Source organism: Carassius gibelio, chromosome B7, assembly GCF_023724105.1.
Source record: "Carassius gibelio isolate Cgi1373 ecotype wild population from Czech Republic chromosome B7, carGib1.2-hapl.c, whole genome shotgun sequence".
In the NCBI taxonomy this organism is placed as follows: Eukaryota; Metazoa; Chordata; class Actinopteri; order Cypriniformes; family Cyprinidae; genus Carassius; species Carassius gibelio.
The window spans coordinates 19,254,873-19,273,173 of NC_068402.1; the positions used below are offsets into that span (position 1 = coordinate 19,254,873).

The window sequence follows — 18,301 nt, forward strand, 5'->3', positions numbered from 1 at the left end:
TGACCAATGGGAGCGCGCTTTTATCCGGAAACCGCAGCTCGTCTTGTGTTTGCCAGATCAGCCAGACAGCCATCGTTCAGCGAGGTCACTGTGCTTTGCCTCTTCTGCTCATCTAGAAGTATGGAGTTCTGCTTTCTGATCGTCGCTTTCCTCTTTGCTTTCAGTCTCTCCAGTGGAGAAAGGACGCTCAAGTTTGTCACTGTGGTGAGGAACGTTATTGTATAATGCATAAATCTGTCTGTAGTATTATACTAACGTACTGCCTGCAGCTGTTTTGACAGATCCGTTCTGCTTAAAAACCTTTAAAAAAAAAAAAAAAACACGCACATTCTGACTCTTTGTTATGTGTCATATCTGTATGCATTACAACTCCATGTTTTTGTGTAAATGTGAGCTGACTTTATTCTCTCTCAATGTTTAGCATTAATCTGTATCACCAGTGATATGAGTCTAGTTTGAAACGGTAGCCAACAGGAACGACGCGTTAGAGGCAATATCTGCTGACTTGAGGAACTATTATTTTTATACCAACTTTGTTTTCGGCTCTAAAACTTGTTCTCGACTTAAATATGGGCTGTTTGATATTGTATCCAACCAGCTTGCTCAATATTTGAGTTCATCACATGATGAAACATGTTGTTACTTTCAGTGCACCTCCTAGTTCAGTCAAAGCAAAACATGCTTGGAATCAAACTATCCCAGTAGATTTATTCCAAGTAAATTCTACTGTGGTTCTTTATTACTGGATGTATAGATTGGAAAAAGTACCAGGTATGATGCTAAATGAGAGTATTTAAATATGTGGTTTAACATTTCTTCTATTTGCACACATAAATATTTGTTTATTTTACTTTGTACATATGTTTGTGTTACTGTATCACATTCAATATATGAATGTTTTAAATTTTGTGTTATCTCTGTGCCTCATAAAAACCCTAAAAACCCTTTTTTTGTATTGTGGGCAGACATATTTGATACTGGCACCTGGTTTAATTATGTGAAAAGAAGTGTTCTGTGGTAAATCATGACGATCAGGTCACTGCAGATGAGGAAGTTTAAACCAGAGGCTTGTGCTGTTTAAAGACTGATTGTGTAACATGGCTGTAATCAAATGCATTGCTAGAACATCTACTTAATGATTCAGATACATCTTTCTATGGACCTTAGGGTACATGAGAGAAGGCCACAAGCCAGTACTGAAAACTTAATGCATGAAACACATTTAAACATGGCTGGTTTCTGTGAAAGACAGGAATGAGATCTGCTTATCCAATAAGAATGTGTTTACTCACAATGTGGGTTTCAGGATGAGCACATGACTAGTTGTATTTGCTGATCTAATCATAGTTGCACTGTGTAGTTCTTCCTCCTGAACACACACACACACACACACACACACACATACACATACATGCATACATGAATAAATCCCCAATACTTATGAGGTATTTGACTTCCTCTCCATCAGCTTTATCGTCATGGGGACAGATCTCCAATCAAGTCCTATCCAACTGATCCCTATAAGGAGAGCGACTGGCCCCAGGGGTTTGGACAGCTCTCTCGGGTACAGTATGCAGACACACACACATACTTTATGCTCTTTGTTTTAATTGGTTACGTGCTACTTAAGTTGCCTTTAGTTTATATAGTGACATGCAAGTATCTGTGCTGTATTGTGTTTATGTATACATTGAGGAGGGTATACATTTTTTATAGAAAACTGTTGAGTAAAGTCTTCATCTCACATTCAGTTGACTGGTCACAAAAACAGTTTATTACTTAATGTTTACAACTTTAAGTTAGTGCAAATTTACTAAGTGCAACTTTAAGGATTTTATTTCATTTTATTTGAACTTTAAGGATTTTATTTCATTGTTTTACCATAATATTTAGCAAGAGGGTGTTTTATTACTTCAACTCAATCTTCTGATAATTTCAGGAGGGAATGGAGCAGCATTTTGAACTGGGTCGGTTTTTAAAGAAACGGTACACAGGATTCCTGAGTGAGGACTATGACCGGCATGAGGTTACTGTCTCTTTAAACTGTTTAAAGCTGTTCAGTAAACTTAAAGGGATAGTTCACCTCACAAATTAAAATTGTCATCATTTACTCACCTTCATGTCATTCCATTTTTTGTGTGTGTGTGTTTAACATAATAAAGAAATTTGAAACGGCATGAGGGTAAATTATGACAAATTTCATTTTTAAAGTAAACAATTCCTTTAAACATAGAATTGAATAATAGAATAAGTAATCCTGTCTTTGCACTACAGATAGTCATAAGAAGCACAGATGTTGACCGCACTCTGATGAGTGCAGAAGCGAACCTGGCTGGCATGTTCCCACCTAATGGTTCTGAGGTGTTTAATCCAGATTTGAAATGGCAACCAATACCTGTTCACACTGTCCCAGCAGATGAAGAGAAGGTAGAACATCACACTCAAGTTCTGTTCTCACTTTTCTCTCCACACACTGAAACTTGGCCCAGACCTCTCTTTGGCATGGAGTCATATTTGCTGAGCAGCAGCATCAGTAAATGTCTCTGCATGATTATGATCTGTTCCCATGGATACATGACCTGCCTACAGTCTGTTTGTGCGTTGTTGTTGTTTTCTGTCTTTCCAGCTGCTTTCATTCCCTCTGAACGACTGTCCACGTTACACACAGTTAATGAACGAGACTGAAAAAACAGACTTTTTTCTTAACATGACTGAAACCTACAAGGTGAGTGCACCTAGCAAAAACTCATTTATAACAGCAGATCATAAGTCATAAACATAAGATGTTTATTCAGCCATTAGGAAATAAGCAAATTAAAAACATTATTCCTTTCGATTTAAAAGATTTTTAAGATTATATTAAATCCCTAGAATTCTCACTTTTTGAACATGCTTATTTTGTTGATTAAATATCATGTTAATGGAAGAAATGTAAATAATTGTATTGATTTTGTGAAAATGTTTCAAATGCTTTAAAAAAAAGAAAACTGGATCCTTTGTCAAAGTATTTACAGTTTACATTTTTCTTCACGAGTCAATATTCGATTTTTATTCTTGCTCCCTATTTTTTTATGTTAGGAATTCACGTACATGTTCGTATATAAATGTGAATGTGCAAAAAGAAAAAAAAAACTTTAGTTGATCCCAGCCAAAATGGTTACTACACTCGTGATGATGTCATTTTCTGCAGGACTTCATAGAGATGGTGAAAAATAAAACAGGACTGGAGAAAACTAACATTGAGACAGTTTGGAGTGTGTATGACACATTGTTCTGTGAGGTGAGTTGCACACATGCACTCATGACTTCAGAAGACCTCAGTCTCGCCTATTAACTGTTGTCTTTTTGAATGGATGATATTTAGAAGACTGTGTGCCAATATAGTTTTTTTGTTTATTTTTTTTACTCACTATCAAGTGCAGCATTAGGCAAATGTGATAGCTTGTGGGTAAAACTGTTCCCTATTCTTTGTGGACTCTATCATGATATAGAGAGACTTTGTGGTAAATGTATTGTAATGATGGCCTCACCACAAGCCAAATCACTGTTACTTCCTTTTATTCCAGACTGATCTCATGATGCTCAGACAGACACCATAAACTGTGTCGGATCAGCTAATCGTCTCTGTTTGTTATTCTCCTTCCCCAGGCAAATCACGGGATGCGACCACCAGACTGGGTGACCTCGAGTGTGATGGAGACGCTAAAGGTGTTAAAGAACTTCGGTTTTCAGATTATGTTTGGAGTCTACAAGAGAAAGGAGAAGTGCAGACTTCAGGGAGGTGAGAGCTTCTTGCTGGCCAGAGCATTTTCTTTTTTCTTTTTTTAAATTCGTGGCAGATTAACACGAACTGAAAAAAAAGAATAATAATCAAATAATAACCAAAGCTAGGGTTACATTACACGGGGTTAAACATTGAGAGTAGTTTCTGACATTTATTTTAAAGAAGAGAGAAGATTCTTGACAGCATTTTTATAGTTCCACACTCTGACACTTTTATGCAGACACATGCAAATCAGCATTGTAGATATAATAGAGGGAGAGGCTGCATTCTCAAACAGTGAGCAGTTACAGGGAAATGTCAATGTAAAGAAACAGTGGATGGACCGGTCTACATTCAGACACTTTAATGTGCTTATGTTCTCATTTACAGGCCTGCTGTTAGATCAGATCATTAAGAATCTCTCAAATGCAGCAGCACTGGACTCTAAACAGAAAGTGAAGATGATGGTATACTCCGCAGTAAGTCATGTAACGCATCAGCAGACAAAACACCCAAACTTCCCTTTTTCAGTCAATACTTGGCATACTTGAATACACTTGTCCTCTTTAGGGTAAGCAGTTCATGTAATGTTCTCTCCTGTAACTCTTTCCTCACTAGCATGACACAACAGTCGTAGCCCTACAGGAAGCTCTGAATGTTTTTAATGGTCTGCAGGCACCTTATGCCTCGTGTCATCTAATTGAACTTCACCAGGAAGAGAACGGGTAACATACGGACTGTGTTTTTTCCTAAATGTTTCTAGTAGACATTCTTTTGTCAACTAAAATACACCTTTGCTTTGCTCTTTCAGGACATTTACAGTGGAGATGTTTTATCGCAATGACACTAATGTGTCTGAGCCGTACCCTCTGTCTTTACCGGGCTGTCTCCAGCGCTGCCCCCTACAGGACTTTGTGAACCTCACACGTGAAGTCATCCCACAAGACAGGAATAAAGAGTGTCAGATAAAGAAGGAACCCACAGACACTGGTAACCCCAATCATTTAATAATTACTAAATGCTGTTTATTGCTTGCATACTGTTACCACTTTTTCATGCTCACACAAACTGTGAAATACATGAAGATTATTGTTTTGCAAATAAACTCTTCAAATTGTAATGATTTATTTTGTGATATTTATACTCCAATTGAAAGCACTTCCATAGAACATAAAGATCACATTTTCAATATCTTTCAAAATATGCGTATATAAAATGGCCAGACGTATTACTAATATAGATTTGAGTTACTTTGGTGGTTCTCTCTCATACGTGTGTGCAGAGGTCATCATCGGGCTGGCCGTGTGTGGATGTCTTCTCTTCCTCCTGATACTGCTGCTGTTTGTAATGCTGTGCCGTCTAAAAGAGCCCACGGCTGGCTACAGTCATGTCATAAACGAGAGTGACTCCTGACAATCATATCCACTCCTCCGCAAAGAGGAACTGTGGGACAGTGAGGAGGACCTATGAGGACACCACGCCAAGTTGTTGAGAAACTCTAAAGACGGATCTCTTTTTTGTAACACATTTTTTATATTGGGGAAGAGTTGGTAATGTTTTTTTTACTTACTTGTAACCTTAAAGGGGGGGTGAAATGCTCGTTTTCACTCAATATCCTGTTAATCTTGAGTACATATAGAGTAGTACTGCATCCTTCATAAATCCAAAAAGTCTTTAGTTTTATTATATTCATAAGAGAAATATAGTCTGTACCGATTTTTCCCGGAAAAACACGACCGACTGGAGGCGTGACGTGTGGGCGGAGCTAAAGAATCACGAGCGCGAATAGGCTTTTGCGTTGAGAGCATGTGGAAGCTGTGACATTACCGTGAGGGAAAACCCATCCTCCAAAACAAACCATGGCTTACAGTCAGATTCAGCCGTTTATTTATGATCCAGAATCAGATCCAGAGGCTGAAACTGAACGAAAGCAGCAGCAGCAATGACTTGCTCCGAGCGGGGCTCGAACCCGCGTCTCTGGCATGGGAGGGGACGCACTAACAAGAAGGCAGAGATATTTGAAGCAGTTTTACTCACCGCCTGCGGATCCAACACATGATCGTGACTCTTTTTCCTTGGGATTGCATCATCCTTAAGAAATAAACGAAACGCAAATCCGTCGTCAAACTGGGCCTTGTGAACAAGCATCTTCGAAATGCAGGGAACAAACAAAAACACTTGCACAACTCCTTTGATGCTCTGTAAAAATAAACTCCATCCACTGGTCCCTTAATGCCGGTTTTTTTTTTTTTTTTTTTGGTAATCTGTGCAGGCTTGTCTTGCCCTGGCAACCAAAAACACACTTCTTTTGTGACTTTTCGCGACGCTCTCGCTCTGATCAGTGAATCGCTCTGATCAGTGAATGTCTCGGCTGTGCTCTGCTATACGGGAGCGTGTGCTCTTCCGGCAGAAGTGCGTCAGGACCCATATAAGGAAATTCCGCTCCATCTAACGTCACACAGAGCCATACTCGAAAAAAACTTTCCGAAACTTGTGACAAACCGGAAGGAGTATTTTGGGAACAAAAATACTCCTTCAAATGTACAACTTAATTTTTGAAACTTTGTCCATGTTTAGCATGGGAATCCAACTCTTTAACAGTGTAAAAAACTCAGTATGCATGAAATAGGATTTCACCCCCCCCCCTTAAGCATTTTTAGAGAAAAAGGGAATCGTGCTGGGATGGCGTCATTACGTTAACTTAACACAGTGCTTCGTGCACAGATCCATAACTGAGCAGCTGTGACTTCATGTGTGTCTTCGGCTCTGGGATTTTATTGTAACAGAAGATTGTGTACAAAATTCAATGAGGGAACTAAAACTTGAGACTGACGCTCTTCCAGAGGTGCGAGTCCTCTCTGAAACACAAGGATTGTTGGCGTCCTGCTGTTTGTGCTCCCAGGCCATTAATTCTACTATATTTGTGAACGCCTGAAGATTCAGATGGGGCAAGAATTTAACCTTCATACTCCTCATGTGATTATCTCCTGATTTACAGCCACAGAAGAGTTTTGATTAGTAAATTTTAGAATTATAGCTGATATGAACTGTATTTTCAGGTTTTATTGGAGTGATTGTTTTCATATTGTGTAGTTTCCTTAATGTTTTGTTATTCTACATTGATCATGTGAATACAAATAAAATTGTATATTCAGTTGTGAAAGATGATTTAATGCATCAATTCAGTAAAAATCAGTTCTAGGTGCATCATATTTAATACGAAATTGACTGATAAACATGCACAAGAAGTAAAAAAATAAAATAATTGTCACTCAACATTAATTGCAGTGTGTCCAGATAATTCTGTAATTTTTAATAATTGTCTTTTTATGGTCTCTGCGCACATCTCGACATGACTGAAAATGTTCATGGTGGGATTCATTTTAAATAAATACTTTGATTGGTTGATGGAATTCTGTTGGCTTGAGATGGTGTCCTTAATCTGAAAAGATCACGACAACCTTTTTTATTCTGCTTTATTTTCATCAAATGAAGTTTGACAGGACAAGAGTTTTAAACAAATGCACGTCTTGTACCAGGTCATTAACATCATGTTAATAGGCAAAATGGAGGCTTATAATACATGTGTAACAGCACAGAGTCTTTAGTGACAGGAAAAGAGCCTCAAACCAACATGTTACCAAGAATATATAACCCCAAATTCATTATTGATGTAAATCTAGCTTTAAAAACTTAATGGACCTTTGCTTTGAATATGGGGGCGTCCCCTCAATATCCATGTCATTTAAGCTCCTGGGGCCCCATTTATAGAGACATGCGTAGAATGATCTAGTGATGTTGTGAACATACAAAAGTATGCACAAAAATGTCACCAAATGTATAGCTCAATAAATCACAGTTCATGCGCAATGTGTAGAAGTACATCAACAAAATGCACACTAATTTTATATTAATATACAGTTTGCTAATTGCAGTGACATGATCATCACAAAGCAGATAAAACCTTGCTAATTTGTGCATAATGTGCTTATCTTTACATGTTCATAATCGAGTTTAATAACTGGTATATGAGCACAAGAAGTTCATACACATGCTTTTTTTTTTCTCCAATGCTAAATCCCAACATGTTCCTTACTTTTTGTCACTGATTTAAATTCATGGAACTGAGGAGCAAATCTGATCATAAATGCATTTTATAAACGAAGCCCCAGTTTCTGCAAGGTATTGTGATATCATGAATACACCAGCAGTGCATAAATGTTAAAGACTAGAAGCATCCACAGTACAAATGTTTTTACACACACTTTCTTTTGTAATCAATGTATGTTTTAACAAGTTCTTCCAGGATTTTTAATAGACATGTATGTACACCTGTAGTACAAGTAGACCTTTATCTGGACCAGTCCAGATCAGTGCAGCTGTTTGAGAACATACAAATTCACTCAAAACTATCAACACAAAATATGGGACTTCATCCAAAAGACACCAAACATTTTCCATTCGCAGTCTGTGAATCATTCTTTTTTTTTTTTTTTTTTTTTACAGTATATCGTGAACATCTCAAGTTTAATTTTTTATTTTCTCTCTTGTCTGGAATGGATTAAAACTTCAGTCTCACCCCTGTGCACGTCCATGACACAGAGAGCACGACACTCAACAATCTTTAATGTCTACTGAAACTTTACATAGGCTAAGCACCATTAAAAACCTTTAGGATAACACTGAACACACAACACATGCACACACACAAAAAAAATATTCTTGCTGCACCCCACACACAGCTGTTCTTTTTAATGCCGCTCTGACCTTTAACCTTTGCACTCAACATTCAGTTGTCAACAGTGACACGGGTCACTGCACAGGTTTACCATCACAATCTGGGGATCTGATTATCGATGAACGAGTATTAATGTCTACATGTTATTTCACACACAGAGAGCAAAGGAAATAGGAAGAGAGAAATGTTGATTGTCTGTTCTCAAGGTCAAAGGTTAGGAGCGTGTGAGGTAAGGCTCTGATCAGGCGATGGCTTTGGCCTCAGGCAGAAAGGCCTCCCAACACTTCACCAGCTGGTTTAAGATAAAAAGTGATGCATGAAAGACTATTCAGTGGTGTTGTTTGTGAAACAAACACTTACACACTTACCCTATGCTGTGTGTGAAGCAGGGACTCCAGGTATTTCACGATGTGCTGTTTGAAATCTCTGGCTTTCTCTTTCTGCCACAGAAAAAATAAAAATGTAATCTCAATGTTTGTAATGTGAAAAGTATTGCCAGTGGTCATTTTTTACATTTACGGGGTAAGTTGATGATTTTATTGCTGTCCGTATCCAGAATTCCTGTTTATTAATAATAAACCTACTATTACCTACTGTTTTTTGGCAAACAGAGGTTGTGTGGTAATTTAACTGCCTTCCCAATCCACCTGTCTCGAGTTTAGGAAAAGAGATCAAGTACCATCTTGCAACTGTTGTTCTTTGCTTCATTTTAAATTTTTTACCGATATATTTTGCCAGTAATAACACAGGAAGCCACCACACATCTACAGTGAAAAACAAGAACTGAAATAGGCAATTATTATGGCAGCAACTTTAAATTAGGGTTTGTATAACCAATTATTTTAGCAGTTGACCAAACAGTCAATGTTTGCCCAATGCAAATAAGACATTGCACTCGTCATTTTCAGAGATTAAATCCAGGACATTTAAAACTATAAATCCACAGCACATCAAAAATGAAACTTCTGTCATCACTCATGTCAGAAAAGGAATTTTTGAATGAAGTTGCTATTTTAGTTTTCTTTGGACACTAAAAGTATTCTAGTAGCGTTAAAAAAAATGACTGCTATCGAAAGGGATATTTTAATGATGTCCTTACTATCTTCCTGGGCATTAAATGTGGTGATAAATCTGGTCATTGCTGACTTTGAAGGGTCAGAAAGATCTTGATTTCATCAAAAATATATATTTTTTGTTCCAATGACAAACAAATGTGTGATGGGTTTGGAACGACATGAGGGTGAGTAATTTATGACAGAATTTAAATTTTTAGGTGAACTATCACTTTAAATAGGATATTCTAATGACAAAATAATAAGCAGGAGATTTCCGGGACAAAAACAATTCATCACAGTCCCTTTAAGGCAAGTCATGTCACTTGATGGCCAACTTTGAAACGCCTCATGCATTCAAATGCAGATCCCATCTCTTTGAATGGGGAAACATCAAATTCTTCAAAGCTTTTCACAAAGCTTATGACATTTCATGTTTGAAATCAGCAATGAAATCATGAATGTTGTTTATTTGCTCAAATAGCCTTTAAAAAAAGCTTACTCATGCTAGTCCAGCCAGTGCATAGACAGTCTCAGAACTGCTGACTGTTTCTATGGCAGCTGCAGTGATGCGGTGACTTTACCGATAAGGGATTGGCTCTTTTACTCAGGAGGCGGGGCTTCGTTTGATAGAGCAGCCATACTGAGCTGTGCATTTATCTTCATTCAAAAGAGTGTCATGTTTTGGGTATTCTATAGTCTTCATCTAGTTCATCATCATGCTGAACATGTGACTGATCACGTCAGAAGTGCATTTCTGGGTTAGTAGGTGTAACGCATATACAGGTCATCGATTCATGGGTTAAATTCAGGCATATAACATGAAACCTTTTTAAAATAAATGCCTGGCCTGGCGCCAGCCTGGTTGGACTTAAATTAATTACGATACCCGTGCGAGCCTCAATGGAGACACGAAACCCCCGCCCACATTCCTGAACACACACACACACACACAAACAAACCTTTCTTAAGGTTCTGTATCTTCGTCATTTTATTAATATGTATTTTGAATGTTTGTGTATTGCATAAAAATGGTTAATCCTGTGTAAATGGTTAAAGTTGCTGACTTATAAATTGGAAATATGTCTCCTAATCTTAATGTTCTCAAATAGAACCATGGTCCCACTCCTGACCAGGTCGTAAAACTTCATGACCCCACTGGGAAACAGGACAGGAAATCTAACTCTTACAAAAGAATGGTAAAATGTACTCAAATGTAGTCTATATGTATATAGTATTGTTTTTCGGTGCATTAGATGTTTCTCATATAAACTGGGAGTATCTGCAGTTTTATCATGTGTTAATCAAATCTTTAAATGTGTGTAATTCTGCATTTGAATGAAACTTCATGTTTTGATCATTTATATATATAATTTTTGGTATCTGTTTAATCGTCATGCTTTGACAGACCCATTTATTTAAAGCAAAGTAATGAAAAATGTATTAATCTGGAATTACGAACTTGCTAGAATATCACTGTTGAAATCTGATAAGCCCCAAAGTTAGTAGGGTGGGTGTTTCCACAGAGACAAAGGAACTTTTTCCTGCTTCAGATTGCGGACGTTCATTGGTTGTTCACGCGAACAGAGGCGTGAACCATCTCAAGCCATAAGAGCTGACCGAACAAGGTCCGCCCTCTCTTCGTTCTCTGACTCTCTTTCCTCCTGCTTCGACCCTGGTCGCTTCCGCTCGTCCCTCCGAGCGGCCTCGGGCCGCTCTAACATCGCCGTCCCTCTCAGCCCTCTCATGGCTCCTTCGGAAGCTTTCGTTTTCGATGTTTTCTTTTCTTTTCTTTACTAAGTTTATTCAACTATTCGCCTCTCCACACAAGGAAGACGAATTCTGGAACATTGTTTGTTGAACCTTTCAAATACTGCGCGATTCCTCAGCAGCCCCGGGCCGGAAGACAAAGAGACCACGCTCAAGCCAAGCTCCAGCGCAACTCACACGCACGTCACACGGTCTCCAGCTCACGCACACTGGGCCATGCAAGTATCGTTTTCTATGGAGATTTAAATGCTGCTTAAAGTGTTTCTATGATTTGAGTCGTTGTTGGCTTCCAAAAGTTTACGGTCTGTGATTTTCATACCTGAGCTCAATCTGTGATCTCTCTCTCTTTCTCTCTCTCTCCCTTATTTGGATTCCGTTATGTCTTGTACAAAGTTTACTGTCTGTAGTGTCATACGCGTATTTACTCTGTGTGATTTGTAGTTGATGTATTATTAGTTCAATTATTAAAAACCCATATATTCATGATTGCCTCCATACCCCTCACATTACGAGTCAATGAGATGCCTGATCTAGCTACAAGCTTTAAACTTAGAAACTAAATTTATCATAATGATAGGATAATGTTTTCATGGCCAGAGAATATTTTTCCTTGAATTATAAGAAGTGATAACTTTATTGAAAATTGATAAGTTAATCTTACGGCCGTTCGTTTGATTTCCGGTAATTTACAGTAAGAGATATCACTATAACTGATATGAAGAATGGAATATTGTCATATTAATGAGTAAATTACAGTGCCCTGTAATGAGTTATTGGTATAGGCAATTGAGCTATTTTTCATAATCAATAAAATTTAGTGTAACTGTCATATGAGAAATATATTAATCATATTCCTGATTAATTATTCAAATTCCCTATATATCATTTGAGTTAATTATTATGTACAACCCAGTGCTGTTACATAGGATCACAGAGCTCCACCACAGATTAATGTGGATCTTTTTATTTTATCACTTAGAAGCCATGACATTTTTACTGTACAATTACTGTACAAATAAGGTTTCGTTGCACTAGTGATGTTTTGTGCTACATTTCTCCCAAAATACTTCTATGCACAACATCAACATATCTTACCTCAAATCGGAGCACTTCTTTGCGCACAGTACAGGTGACTCTTTCGAAATCTCTCTCATACTGACTGACTTTAGATTCCCACTGTGCAAAGACACAGAAAACAGCTCCATGTTATCAGCAAAATAGTAACAAATCATATTGTATAGAGCTTATAATATAATCATATTAGCAGAGCTCCCCTACAAAGATGTTACATGTCGGTCTAATGTACAGTACTTGAAGCGTGTTGTGCATAAATCATTCGCTGTTGATAATTGAACCTCATTTATGTCATCTTTAGCCTGCTGCAGCTTCTCGGGTTTGTTCGCCCAAAGCAGTTTGGCCTCAGCCTCTCGTTTCTTCTGCAATGTGCTCTGAGCTTCCTGCAAACGCTGCCAGACTTTCATCCTCTGCTCAAAACAGCACTGAGGACAGAAAGGACACAGAAGACAACATCATATCACTTACACAGTGGGCTCTGATTGTTGCTTTTGCGTTATGTGGTAGTGCTCTCTAACCCTCACGGCCCCCAGCAGCCTGACGTAATCGGCCAGGAGCTCAGCGAGAATGAAGAAATCGCTGAAGGCCTGTTGCTGATGCAGCTGCTCCATCTTATCCTCCACTTCTGCCAGCTGTGACAGCGCACGAGATAACGCCGAGTTCTCCTCCACGCTGCCCAGCATGGCCACACTCTTACTAAACACCGCTGTGTTACTACACAACTCTACGAGAGGAGAAAGACTTTGAGATGCTTTGTGACAGTATGAATCTGAAAGACCGCTTTCACCGTCCACAGTTTTCATTCTCACCTTTCCTGTGGTTTACTAATGAGTCAACAGCAGCATGCAGCCTCCTCAGCAGCTGCTCCTCATTCTCCACCTCCTGCAGCTTACTCTCAAACCACTGACACACACACACACACAGAGAGAGAGAGAGGTGTTAGTCACTAGTCAAATGCAACGATCTGGGAGAATTTATGCCTTTGAATTGCATGAACTGAGCTCCTCTTACATTATCCGATTCATTCATTTTAATGGTCATCTTATTCACTGCATCCGACGCTCTGTTTATCATCTTTAGGAAGCCAGGTCCACTCAAAGCCTGAGTATTCACTGCCCTGGGCAACTAAAAACACATATTTTTAGATGTGAAATATGTCACTAAAAATACTATACGATGCCTCTAGAAACGTGACAAATTCGGTCACCTCATCTCTCTCTAAAAACTCTCGAACATCCGGGTCCTGCAACAGAGATGGATGAGCCACTACTCTCTGTAGATACCTACAGAGAATACAAACAAACAGTCAGTGTAATATATAAGAAATATTACCAGTTAAAGATAAAATGAGTGTGCATCAGCATGTGGATCACTGTTACAACTCAAAATTCAGCAGCAATGAATTCAATTTTCCTTTTGCATTGCTAGTGCTGAAAGGTTCTAGGGTACGACTGTAAAACAAAAAGGTTTGTGGTGTCTAAATCTGATGCCATTAACAAATCAGCGCTTTCTTTTTTCTGGTTTTTATAGGGATATTTTGGTTGCACCTGGGATTTCTTACATTGTGGACGACAAAACACCCCATTAGGTTAATAAACGAGTTTTTCTATACACATCCAATATATCATATTCAATATGTCATCAGCCACTTAATCAAAAATCAGGTTTCCGAAGCTATATAAATATCAGAAAAAATGCAGTTTGTGAACCTCTATTTTATGTGAATGTCTAATTAGGCTTGTGCTCACCTCTCCAGTGCTGCTCGTCTCTTTTCCACAAACTCCGCTGAGGATGAATCCTCCTTCCCTACCTTCACTTTAGTCATCCCTGTGACACAACACCAAACCACACGCTCAGTCAGCAAATCACAGCGGACTGCTCCGAGTACAATGATGCAAGTAAGAGCCAACAGAAAGCTCAGAGTAAACAATCTCATGTCTCCAGGCTACTGTGGGTGTCTAGATGAGGGTCACTAGAATAACTCCAGGGTGAGCGTGATCAATTCTTTACCAACTACACTCTTCTGAGGTGGAGGTGGAATGATGCAGCCCAGCAGAGAGTGTTTGGCCGATATCTTCTCATAAAGTCCCAGGAAATCACTGAAACGTCGCCGCACGGAGAACGTCTTATTAAGGAACATGGGCAGTGTAGTCTGGAGAAGAGAGAGAGAGAGAAGCATGGAAAAGAGGCATGTATATGATATATGTAGCTTGATCAATCCAAAAATGGTAATGGGGATAAGCTTTTCTGTACCTGCGTCGACACTTTGTAAGACATGTAGGCATTCATGCCATCTCCTGCGACACAATAACACAGAAGAACTCGATCGCTACAGCTCTCAACATCCAGAACAAGAGGCTGCGTCTAGACCAGTGGTTCTCAACCATTTCACTCCTCAACGTCCAAGGAAATATTTGAAGGAGATTGTCTGTATTAACACTGCTGTAATAAATACAAACCTGCGTAGTTTTCTGAGTGTCAACAGAATTATTATTAATTATGATTTTTTTTTTCCTAAATTTTAAGAACTCTTAATTAGATTTTAAGAAAAAAAAGAAAGAAAGAAAAACAAATACATCTCTCAAGAAAATCTCTTTAAAATAAGCTCTGTCGGATGTTTGCTGAGGTCCCCTAGTTGTCAACAGGTTAAGAACCAATGATCTAGAAATATTTGATGTAAGTTTGATCCCCTTTTTAGAGTATAAGTGGGCAATGCCATTTATAACTTGACTGTGTAAGCAAGGCTTTCAATTGTCAGTAGCTTCTAATTATTTTTGGGGTAAAAAACTAGGCTGCACAATTAATGTAAATTGAATCGCAAAGGCAATAAATCACGATTAGGCAGAAGCTGCGATTGTCTTGCGTGCGTATCTTTCAGCGAAGTACAGTTCTGTGGTCAGTTGTAAATCACCATCTGAAGGCCAGAAAATCCAAATATGCCCTAAAGAAGAAATCCTGCAGCTGAATTAACAGAAAATGTAACTGCTTTCATTGATTCAACGTAACTAATTAAAACACGACTACAGCAATTTACGGTTTATCTGAGTTCTTATTATTAGAATTTTCATCATAATAAAGTATATCTGTAATGAAATGCTAATCGACATAGCCTTTATCACTGCTTAGAATACAATAGAATATTGTGTGCCTTAATTATTCTGTTTAAGAAGCCACATCATCTCACTGAAGGATTGATTTCAAACACTCAATTGACTTGATGAATGAGTTCAGAGTAAAAACGTTATTAAATGTGGTGTTTTCACGTGCTCTCAGATGGAGCAGCATTTACAACACAGAGCCGTAGAAGATATGATATATTCTCACTGAGAAGATATTATCGTGAACGATTTTAAAGATTTCAGAATATTACGATTATATCATCTGCAATTATGAATGCAATTTTTCTCCATGTAATAAATGCTGCTTCACCTGAAAGTAGGTGATGGATATTTACTGCTAATCACAGAACCAGCGTTACTGACTAAATGCACGACAATCACGATAAATCCTGTTTGATAAATCATGCAGCCCTACCGCAAACTGTTTTCCATGAACATTTTATTATGTTTATATTTATGCATTTCAAATGATTCAAAGTGACTCACAAATGAGGAATCTTAATCATAAGCTCACTGGCTTGTAGCACAAATCCTTTCAGTTTACTTCAGTTTATTAATCTTGCTATGAACCTACACTGTGAAAAATGGTAATAAATTGCATAATACAAACCAATTTTCTCTGGATTAGTGACTGCAATGTTCAGTTCAAACTGGTCTCCACTCTCTTCCTCCTCCAGCTGTTGAAGTTGATCAGCATTCCATTAGAATTAAGAATCTATACAAATATCACATGAATGCAACTGAAGGGTCTTGTCTGAGTACCTCCTCCATGGTCTTGGTGACAATGCTGGGTTTGAGGATGGAGTTAGGGACATGTGTGGTGTTGCAAGCCGATGCGGTCGGGCCGATAATCTCTCTCCTCCCTTGACTGGTGGTGTTGGTGAGCGTCAGCTCTACTGTGGCCTCTAGTGATTGAACAGAGAGAGAGAATGATGCACAGAGGTGTAATAGCCTTTCACCATTATACTTTAGTATACAATTATTTTGGGAAATCTGTACTTTACATGAGCTCTGTTAAAATCGAGTACTTATAATAGCATTTTACTTCATTAAAAAAGTTAAATTTCACGATTTAAATATTTTCTCAATTATTTAAAAATATATATCCAAATGTGACACCAATCAATTGCGTACTCAAGTTATCCGTTTCAGGCACATATTTCAGTTTACAACCACAAAAAATTACTGTTTTTAGTTTGTTTTTTTTAATCATCTGCTGACAACTTTAGTTGAGAACATTCAGGAAAAAGTTTTCAGGATACCGGTTTCAGTTTAACATCTGCTGTGCCTTAGATTCTTACAAAGAACAATGAGAAAATGTTATTTTTGAACATTTCTTTAGAAAGCTTCTGCATCAAAAATACTAAAATTACACCATCTTTACAGTCTCATTTCCAAAAGCCAGTCTGAAGCCAAGAAAGGTATTTATTTCTTCAGTTTTAAATACCCAAATTCAATTAAATGTGGATCATATTTACTTCCACAGAAGTATTTTTTTGGCTAGGTACATAATTTCAACTGGGCATATTTTTTGACATTGTTAATATACTGGAGTACAATTTTCAGTAGTTTTTAAAACTTTGATACAGCATTTCAAAGTGATCTGTTTCAGCTGCCACGCTATTTTAAAAATAAAGATTGAATGCATTATGTTCTCCAACATGCAGTTAGCTCCCATCTGGCCTGCGTGTCAACTCAAGAGTCACTACGAGTCACGGTGCAGATACCAGTGAACAGATCCAGCTCGTCATCAGAGTGAAGGCCATTAGTGGCGTGATGGACATCGCTCCTGATGTACGAGCCCTCCTCACTGAAGATATCGCCTTCATCAGGAGCCGATGTGGGTGTGATCGGTTTACTCTTCAAAGAAAAGAAAAGGAAAAGATGAACACGATGCCAAGATGACAGCTGATCATTATGACATAATGGCAGTTCGCGCAGTCATGAGACCAACGTTAACCGCTGCAGAAACAGATAATAAGCTTCGAGCTAGCTTCTGTCAAATGAGCTCACTATCTCCCCACAAAGACGTAAAGATTATTATTTATTCTGAAGCAGGTGTCTCACCCTCGCGATGGTGAATATGTCCTCGCCTTCATCATCATCGTCCTCGTCGCTGTCCAGCACCCGAGTGTCTAATTCTGCCTCCTGATCTTCATTATCGGGGAAAGGAGGAGGATTCCGCCCGCAGCCGCCTGACATCGCTTGTTTCGACCAAAGGAAATATATGCAAGAACGAACAAACCTAACAGATCAAGTCTTGAAGGTGGCGTTATTTCTACCTGACTGTCCGTTACAGGTAAGCGTGGATTGGATTTCACTGCTTGGTAACCTCAGCCTACTTAAAAACATTCGCGGATGGCTCTGCGTTCTCAGGCTCAGAGACAGAGAGAGAGAGAGAGCTGATGCGCCACTGACTCCTGAAGGTCTGGAGCTATTACTACACCCACAAGCATACACCTAATGATGTGCATTTAGGACACGCTGTCATTCAGTGAATATATTTGAGCATATACAGAAATACACATTTACCTTCAAATCACTCATTGGTTATGGTTTCATCCTGACTTCACAGCAGCTCAATTTTGTGAACCGATTCAATTAATCAAACACACATGCATCATTGGTCTTAAGATTTAGATTAGATTTATGCATTTAGCAGACGCTTTTATCCAAAGCGACTTACAGTGCATTCAGGATAAAAAATAAATTTTTACCTAATGAATTCTCTGGGAATCAAACCCACAACCTTGTGCTATTAATGCAATGCTCTATGCAGCTCAAT

At 38.5% G+C, this 18,301-nt stretch overlaps 2 protein-coding genes across 2 annotated transcripts; one reads left to right on the forward strand and one right to left on the reverse strand.

Annotated features, from left to right (window-relative positions):
• The first annotated feature begins 40 nt into the window (after positions 1-40).
• On the forward strand, positions 41-7,045 carry acp2 (acid phosphatase 2, lysosomal). Its single transcript, XM_052560708.1, has 11 exons — positions 41-204; positions 1,469-1,564; positions 1,940-2,026; positions 2,275-2,427; positions 2,627-2,725; positions 3,191-3,280; positions 3,649-3,781; positions 4,154-4,242; positions 4,382-4,488; positions 4,575-4,753; positions 5,046-7,045. Exons 1-11 carry the CDS (start codon positions 121-123, stop codon positions 5,174-5,176), a joined length of 1,248 nt encoding a protein of 415 aa, XP_052416668.1. The 5' UTR covers positions 41-120; the 3' UTR covers positions 5,177-7,045.
• Positions 7,046-7,872: 827 nt separating this feature from the next.
• Positions 7,873-18,241, reverse strand: snx1b (sorting nexin 1b). Its single transcript, XM_052560707.1, has 15 exons — positions 17,584-18,241; positions 17,244-17,376; positions 16,279-16,421; positions 16,127-16,193; positions 14,651-14,694; positions 14,408-14,549; positions 14,146-14,224; positions 13,605-13,680; positions 13,409-13,522; positions 13,207-13,300; positions 12,916-13,121; positions 12,679-12,822; positions 12,419-12,499; positions 8,870-8,941; positions 7,873-8,793 (listed from the first exon to the last, which is right to left on the reverse strand). The coding sequence occupies exons 1-15, from the start codon at positions 17,716-17,718 to the stop codon at positions 8,743-8,745; spliced, it is 1,581 nt and encodes a 526-aa protein (XP_052416667.1). The 5' UTR covers positions 17,719-18,241; the 3' UTR covers positions 7,873-8,742.
• Positions 18,242-18,301: the final 60 nt, after the last annotated feature.

What these genes read in the sequence shown, in the direction of transcription:
- acp2 (XM_052560708.1), top strand. Translation starts at nt 121, where the DNA reads ATGGAGTTCTGCTTTCTGATCGTCGCTTTCCTCTTTGCTTTCAGTCTC. An exon ending in GAAGTGCAGACTTCAGGGAG is followed by an intron (nt 3,782 to 4,153) that starts GTGAGAGCTTCT and finishes TCTCATTTACAG; the next exon opens with GCCTGCTGTTAGATCAGATC. An exon ending in AGATGATGGTATACTCCGCA is followed by an intron (nt 4,243 to 4,381) that starts GTAAGTCATGTA and finishes TTTCCTCACTAG; the next exon opens with CATGACACAACAGTCGTAGC.
- snx1b (XM_052560707.1), bottom strand. Translation starts at nt 17,718, where the DNA reads ATGTCAGGCGGCTGCGGGCGGAATCCTCCTCCTTTCCCCGATAATGAA. An exon ending in CACTAATCCAGAGAAAATTG is followed by an intron (nt 14,695 to 16,126) that starts GTTTGTATTATG and finishes ATTGTGTCGCAG; the next exon opens with GAGATGGCATGAATGCCTAC. An exon ending in CTAAAGATGACATAAATGAG is followed by an intron (nt 12,500 to 12,678) that starts GTTCAATTATCA and finishes GTCTTTGCACAG; the next exon opens with TGGGAATCTAAAGTCAGTCA.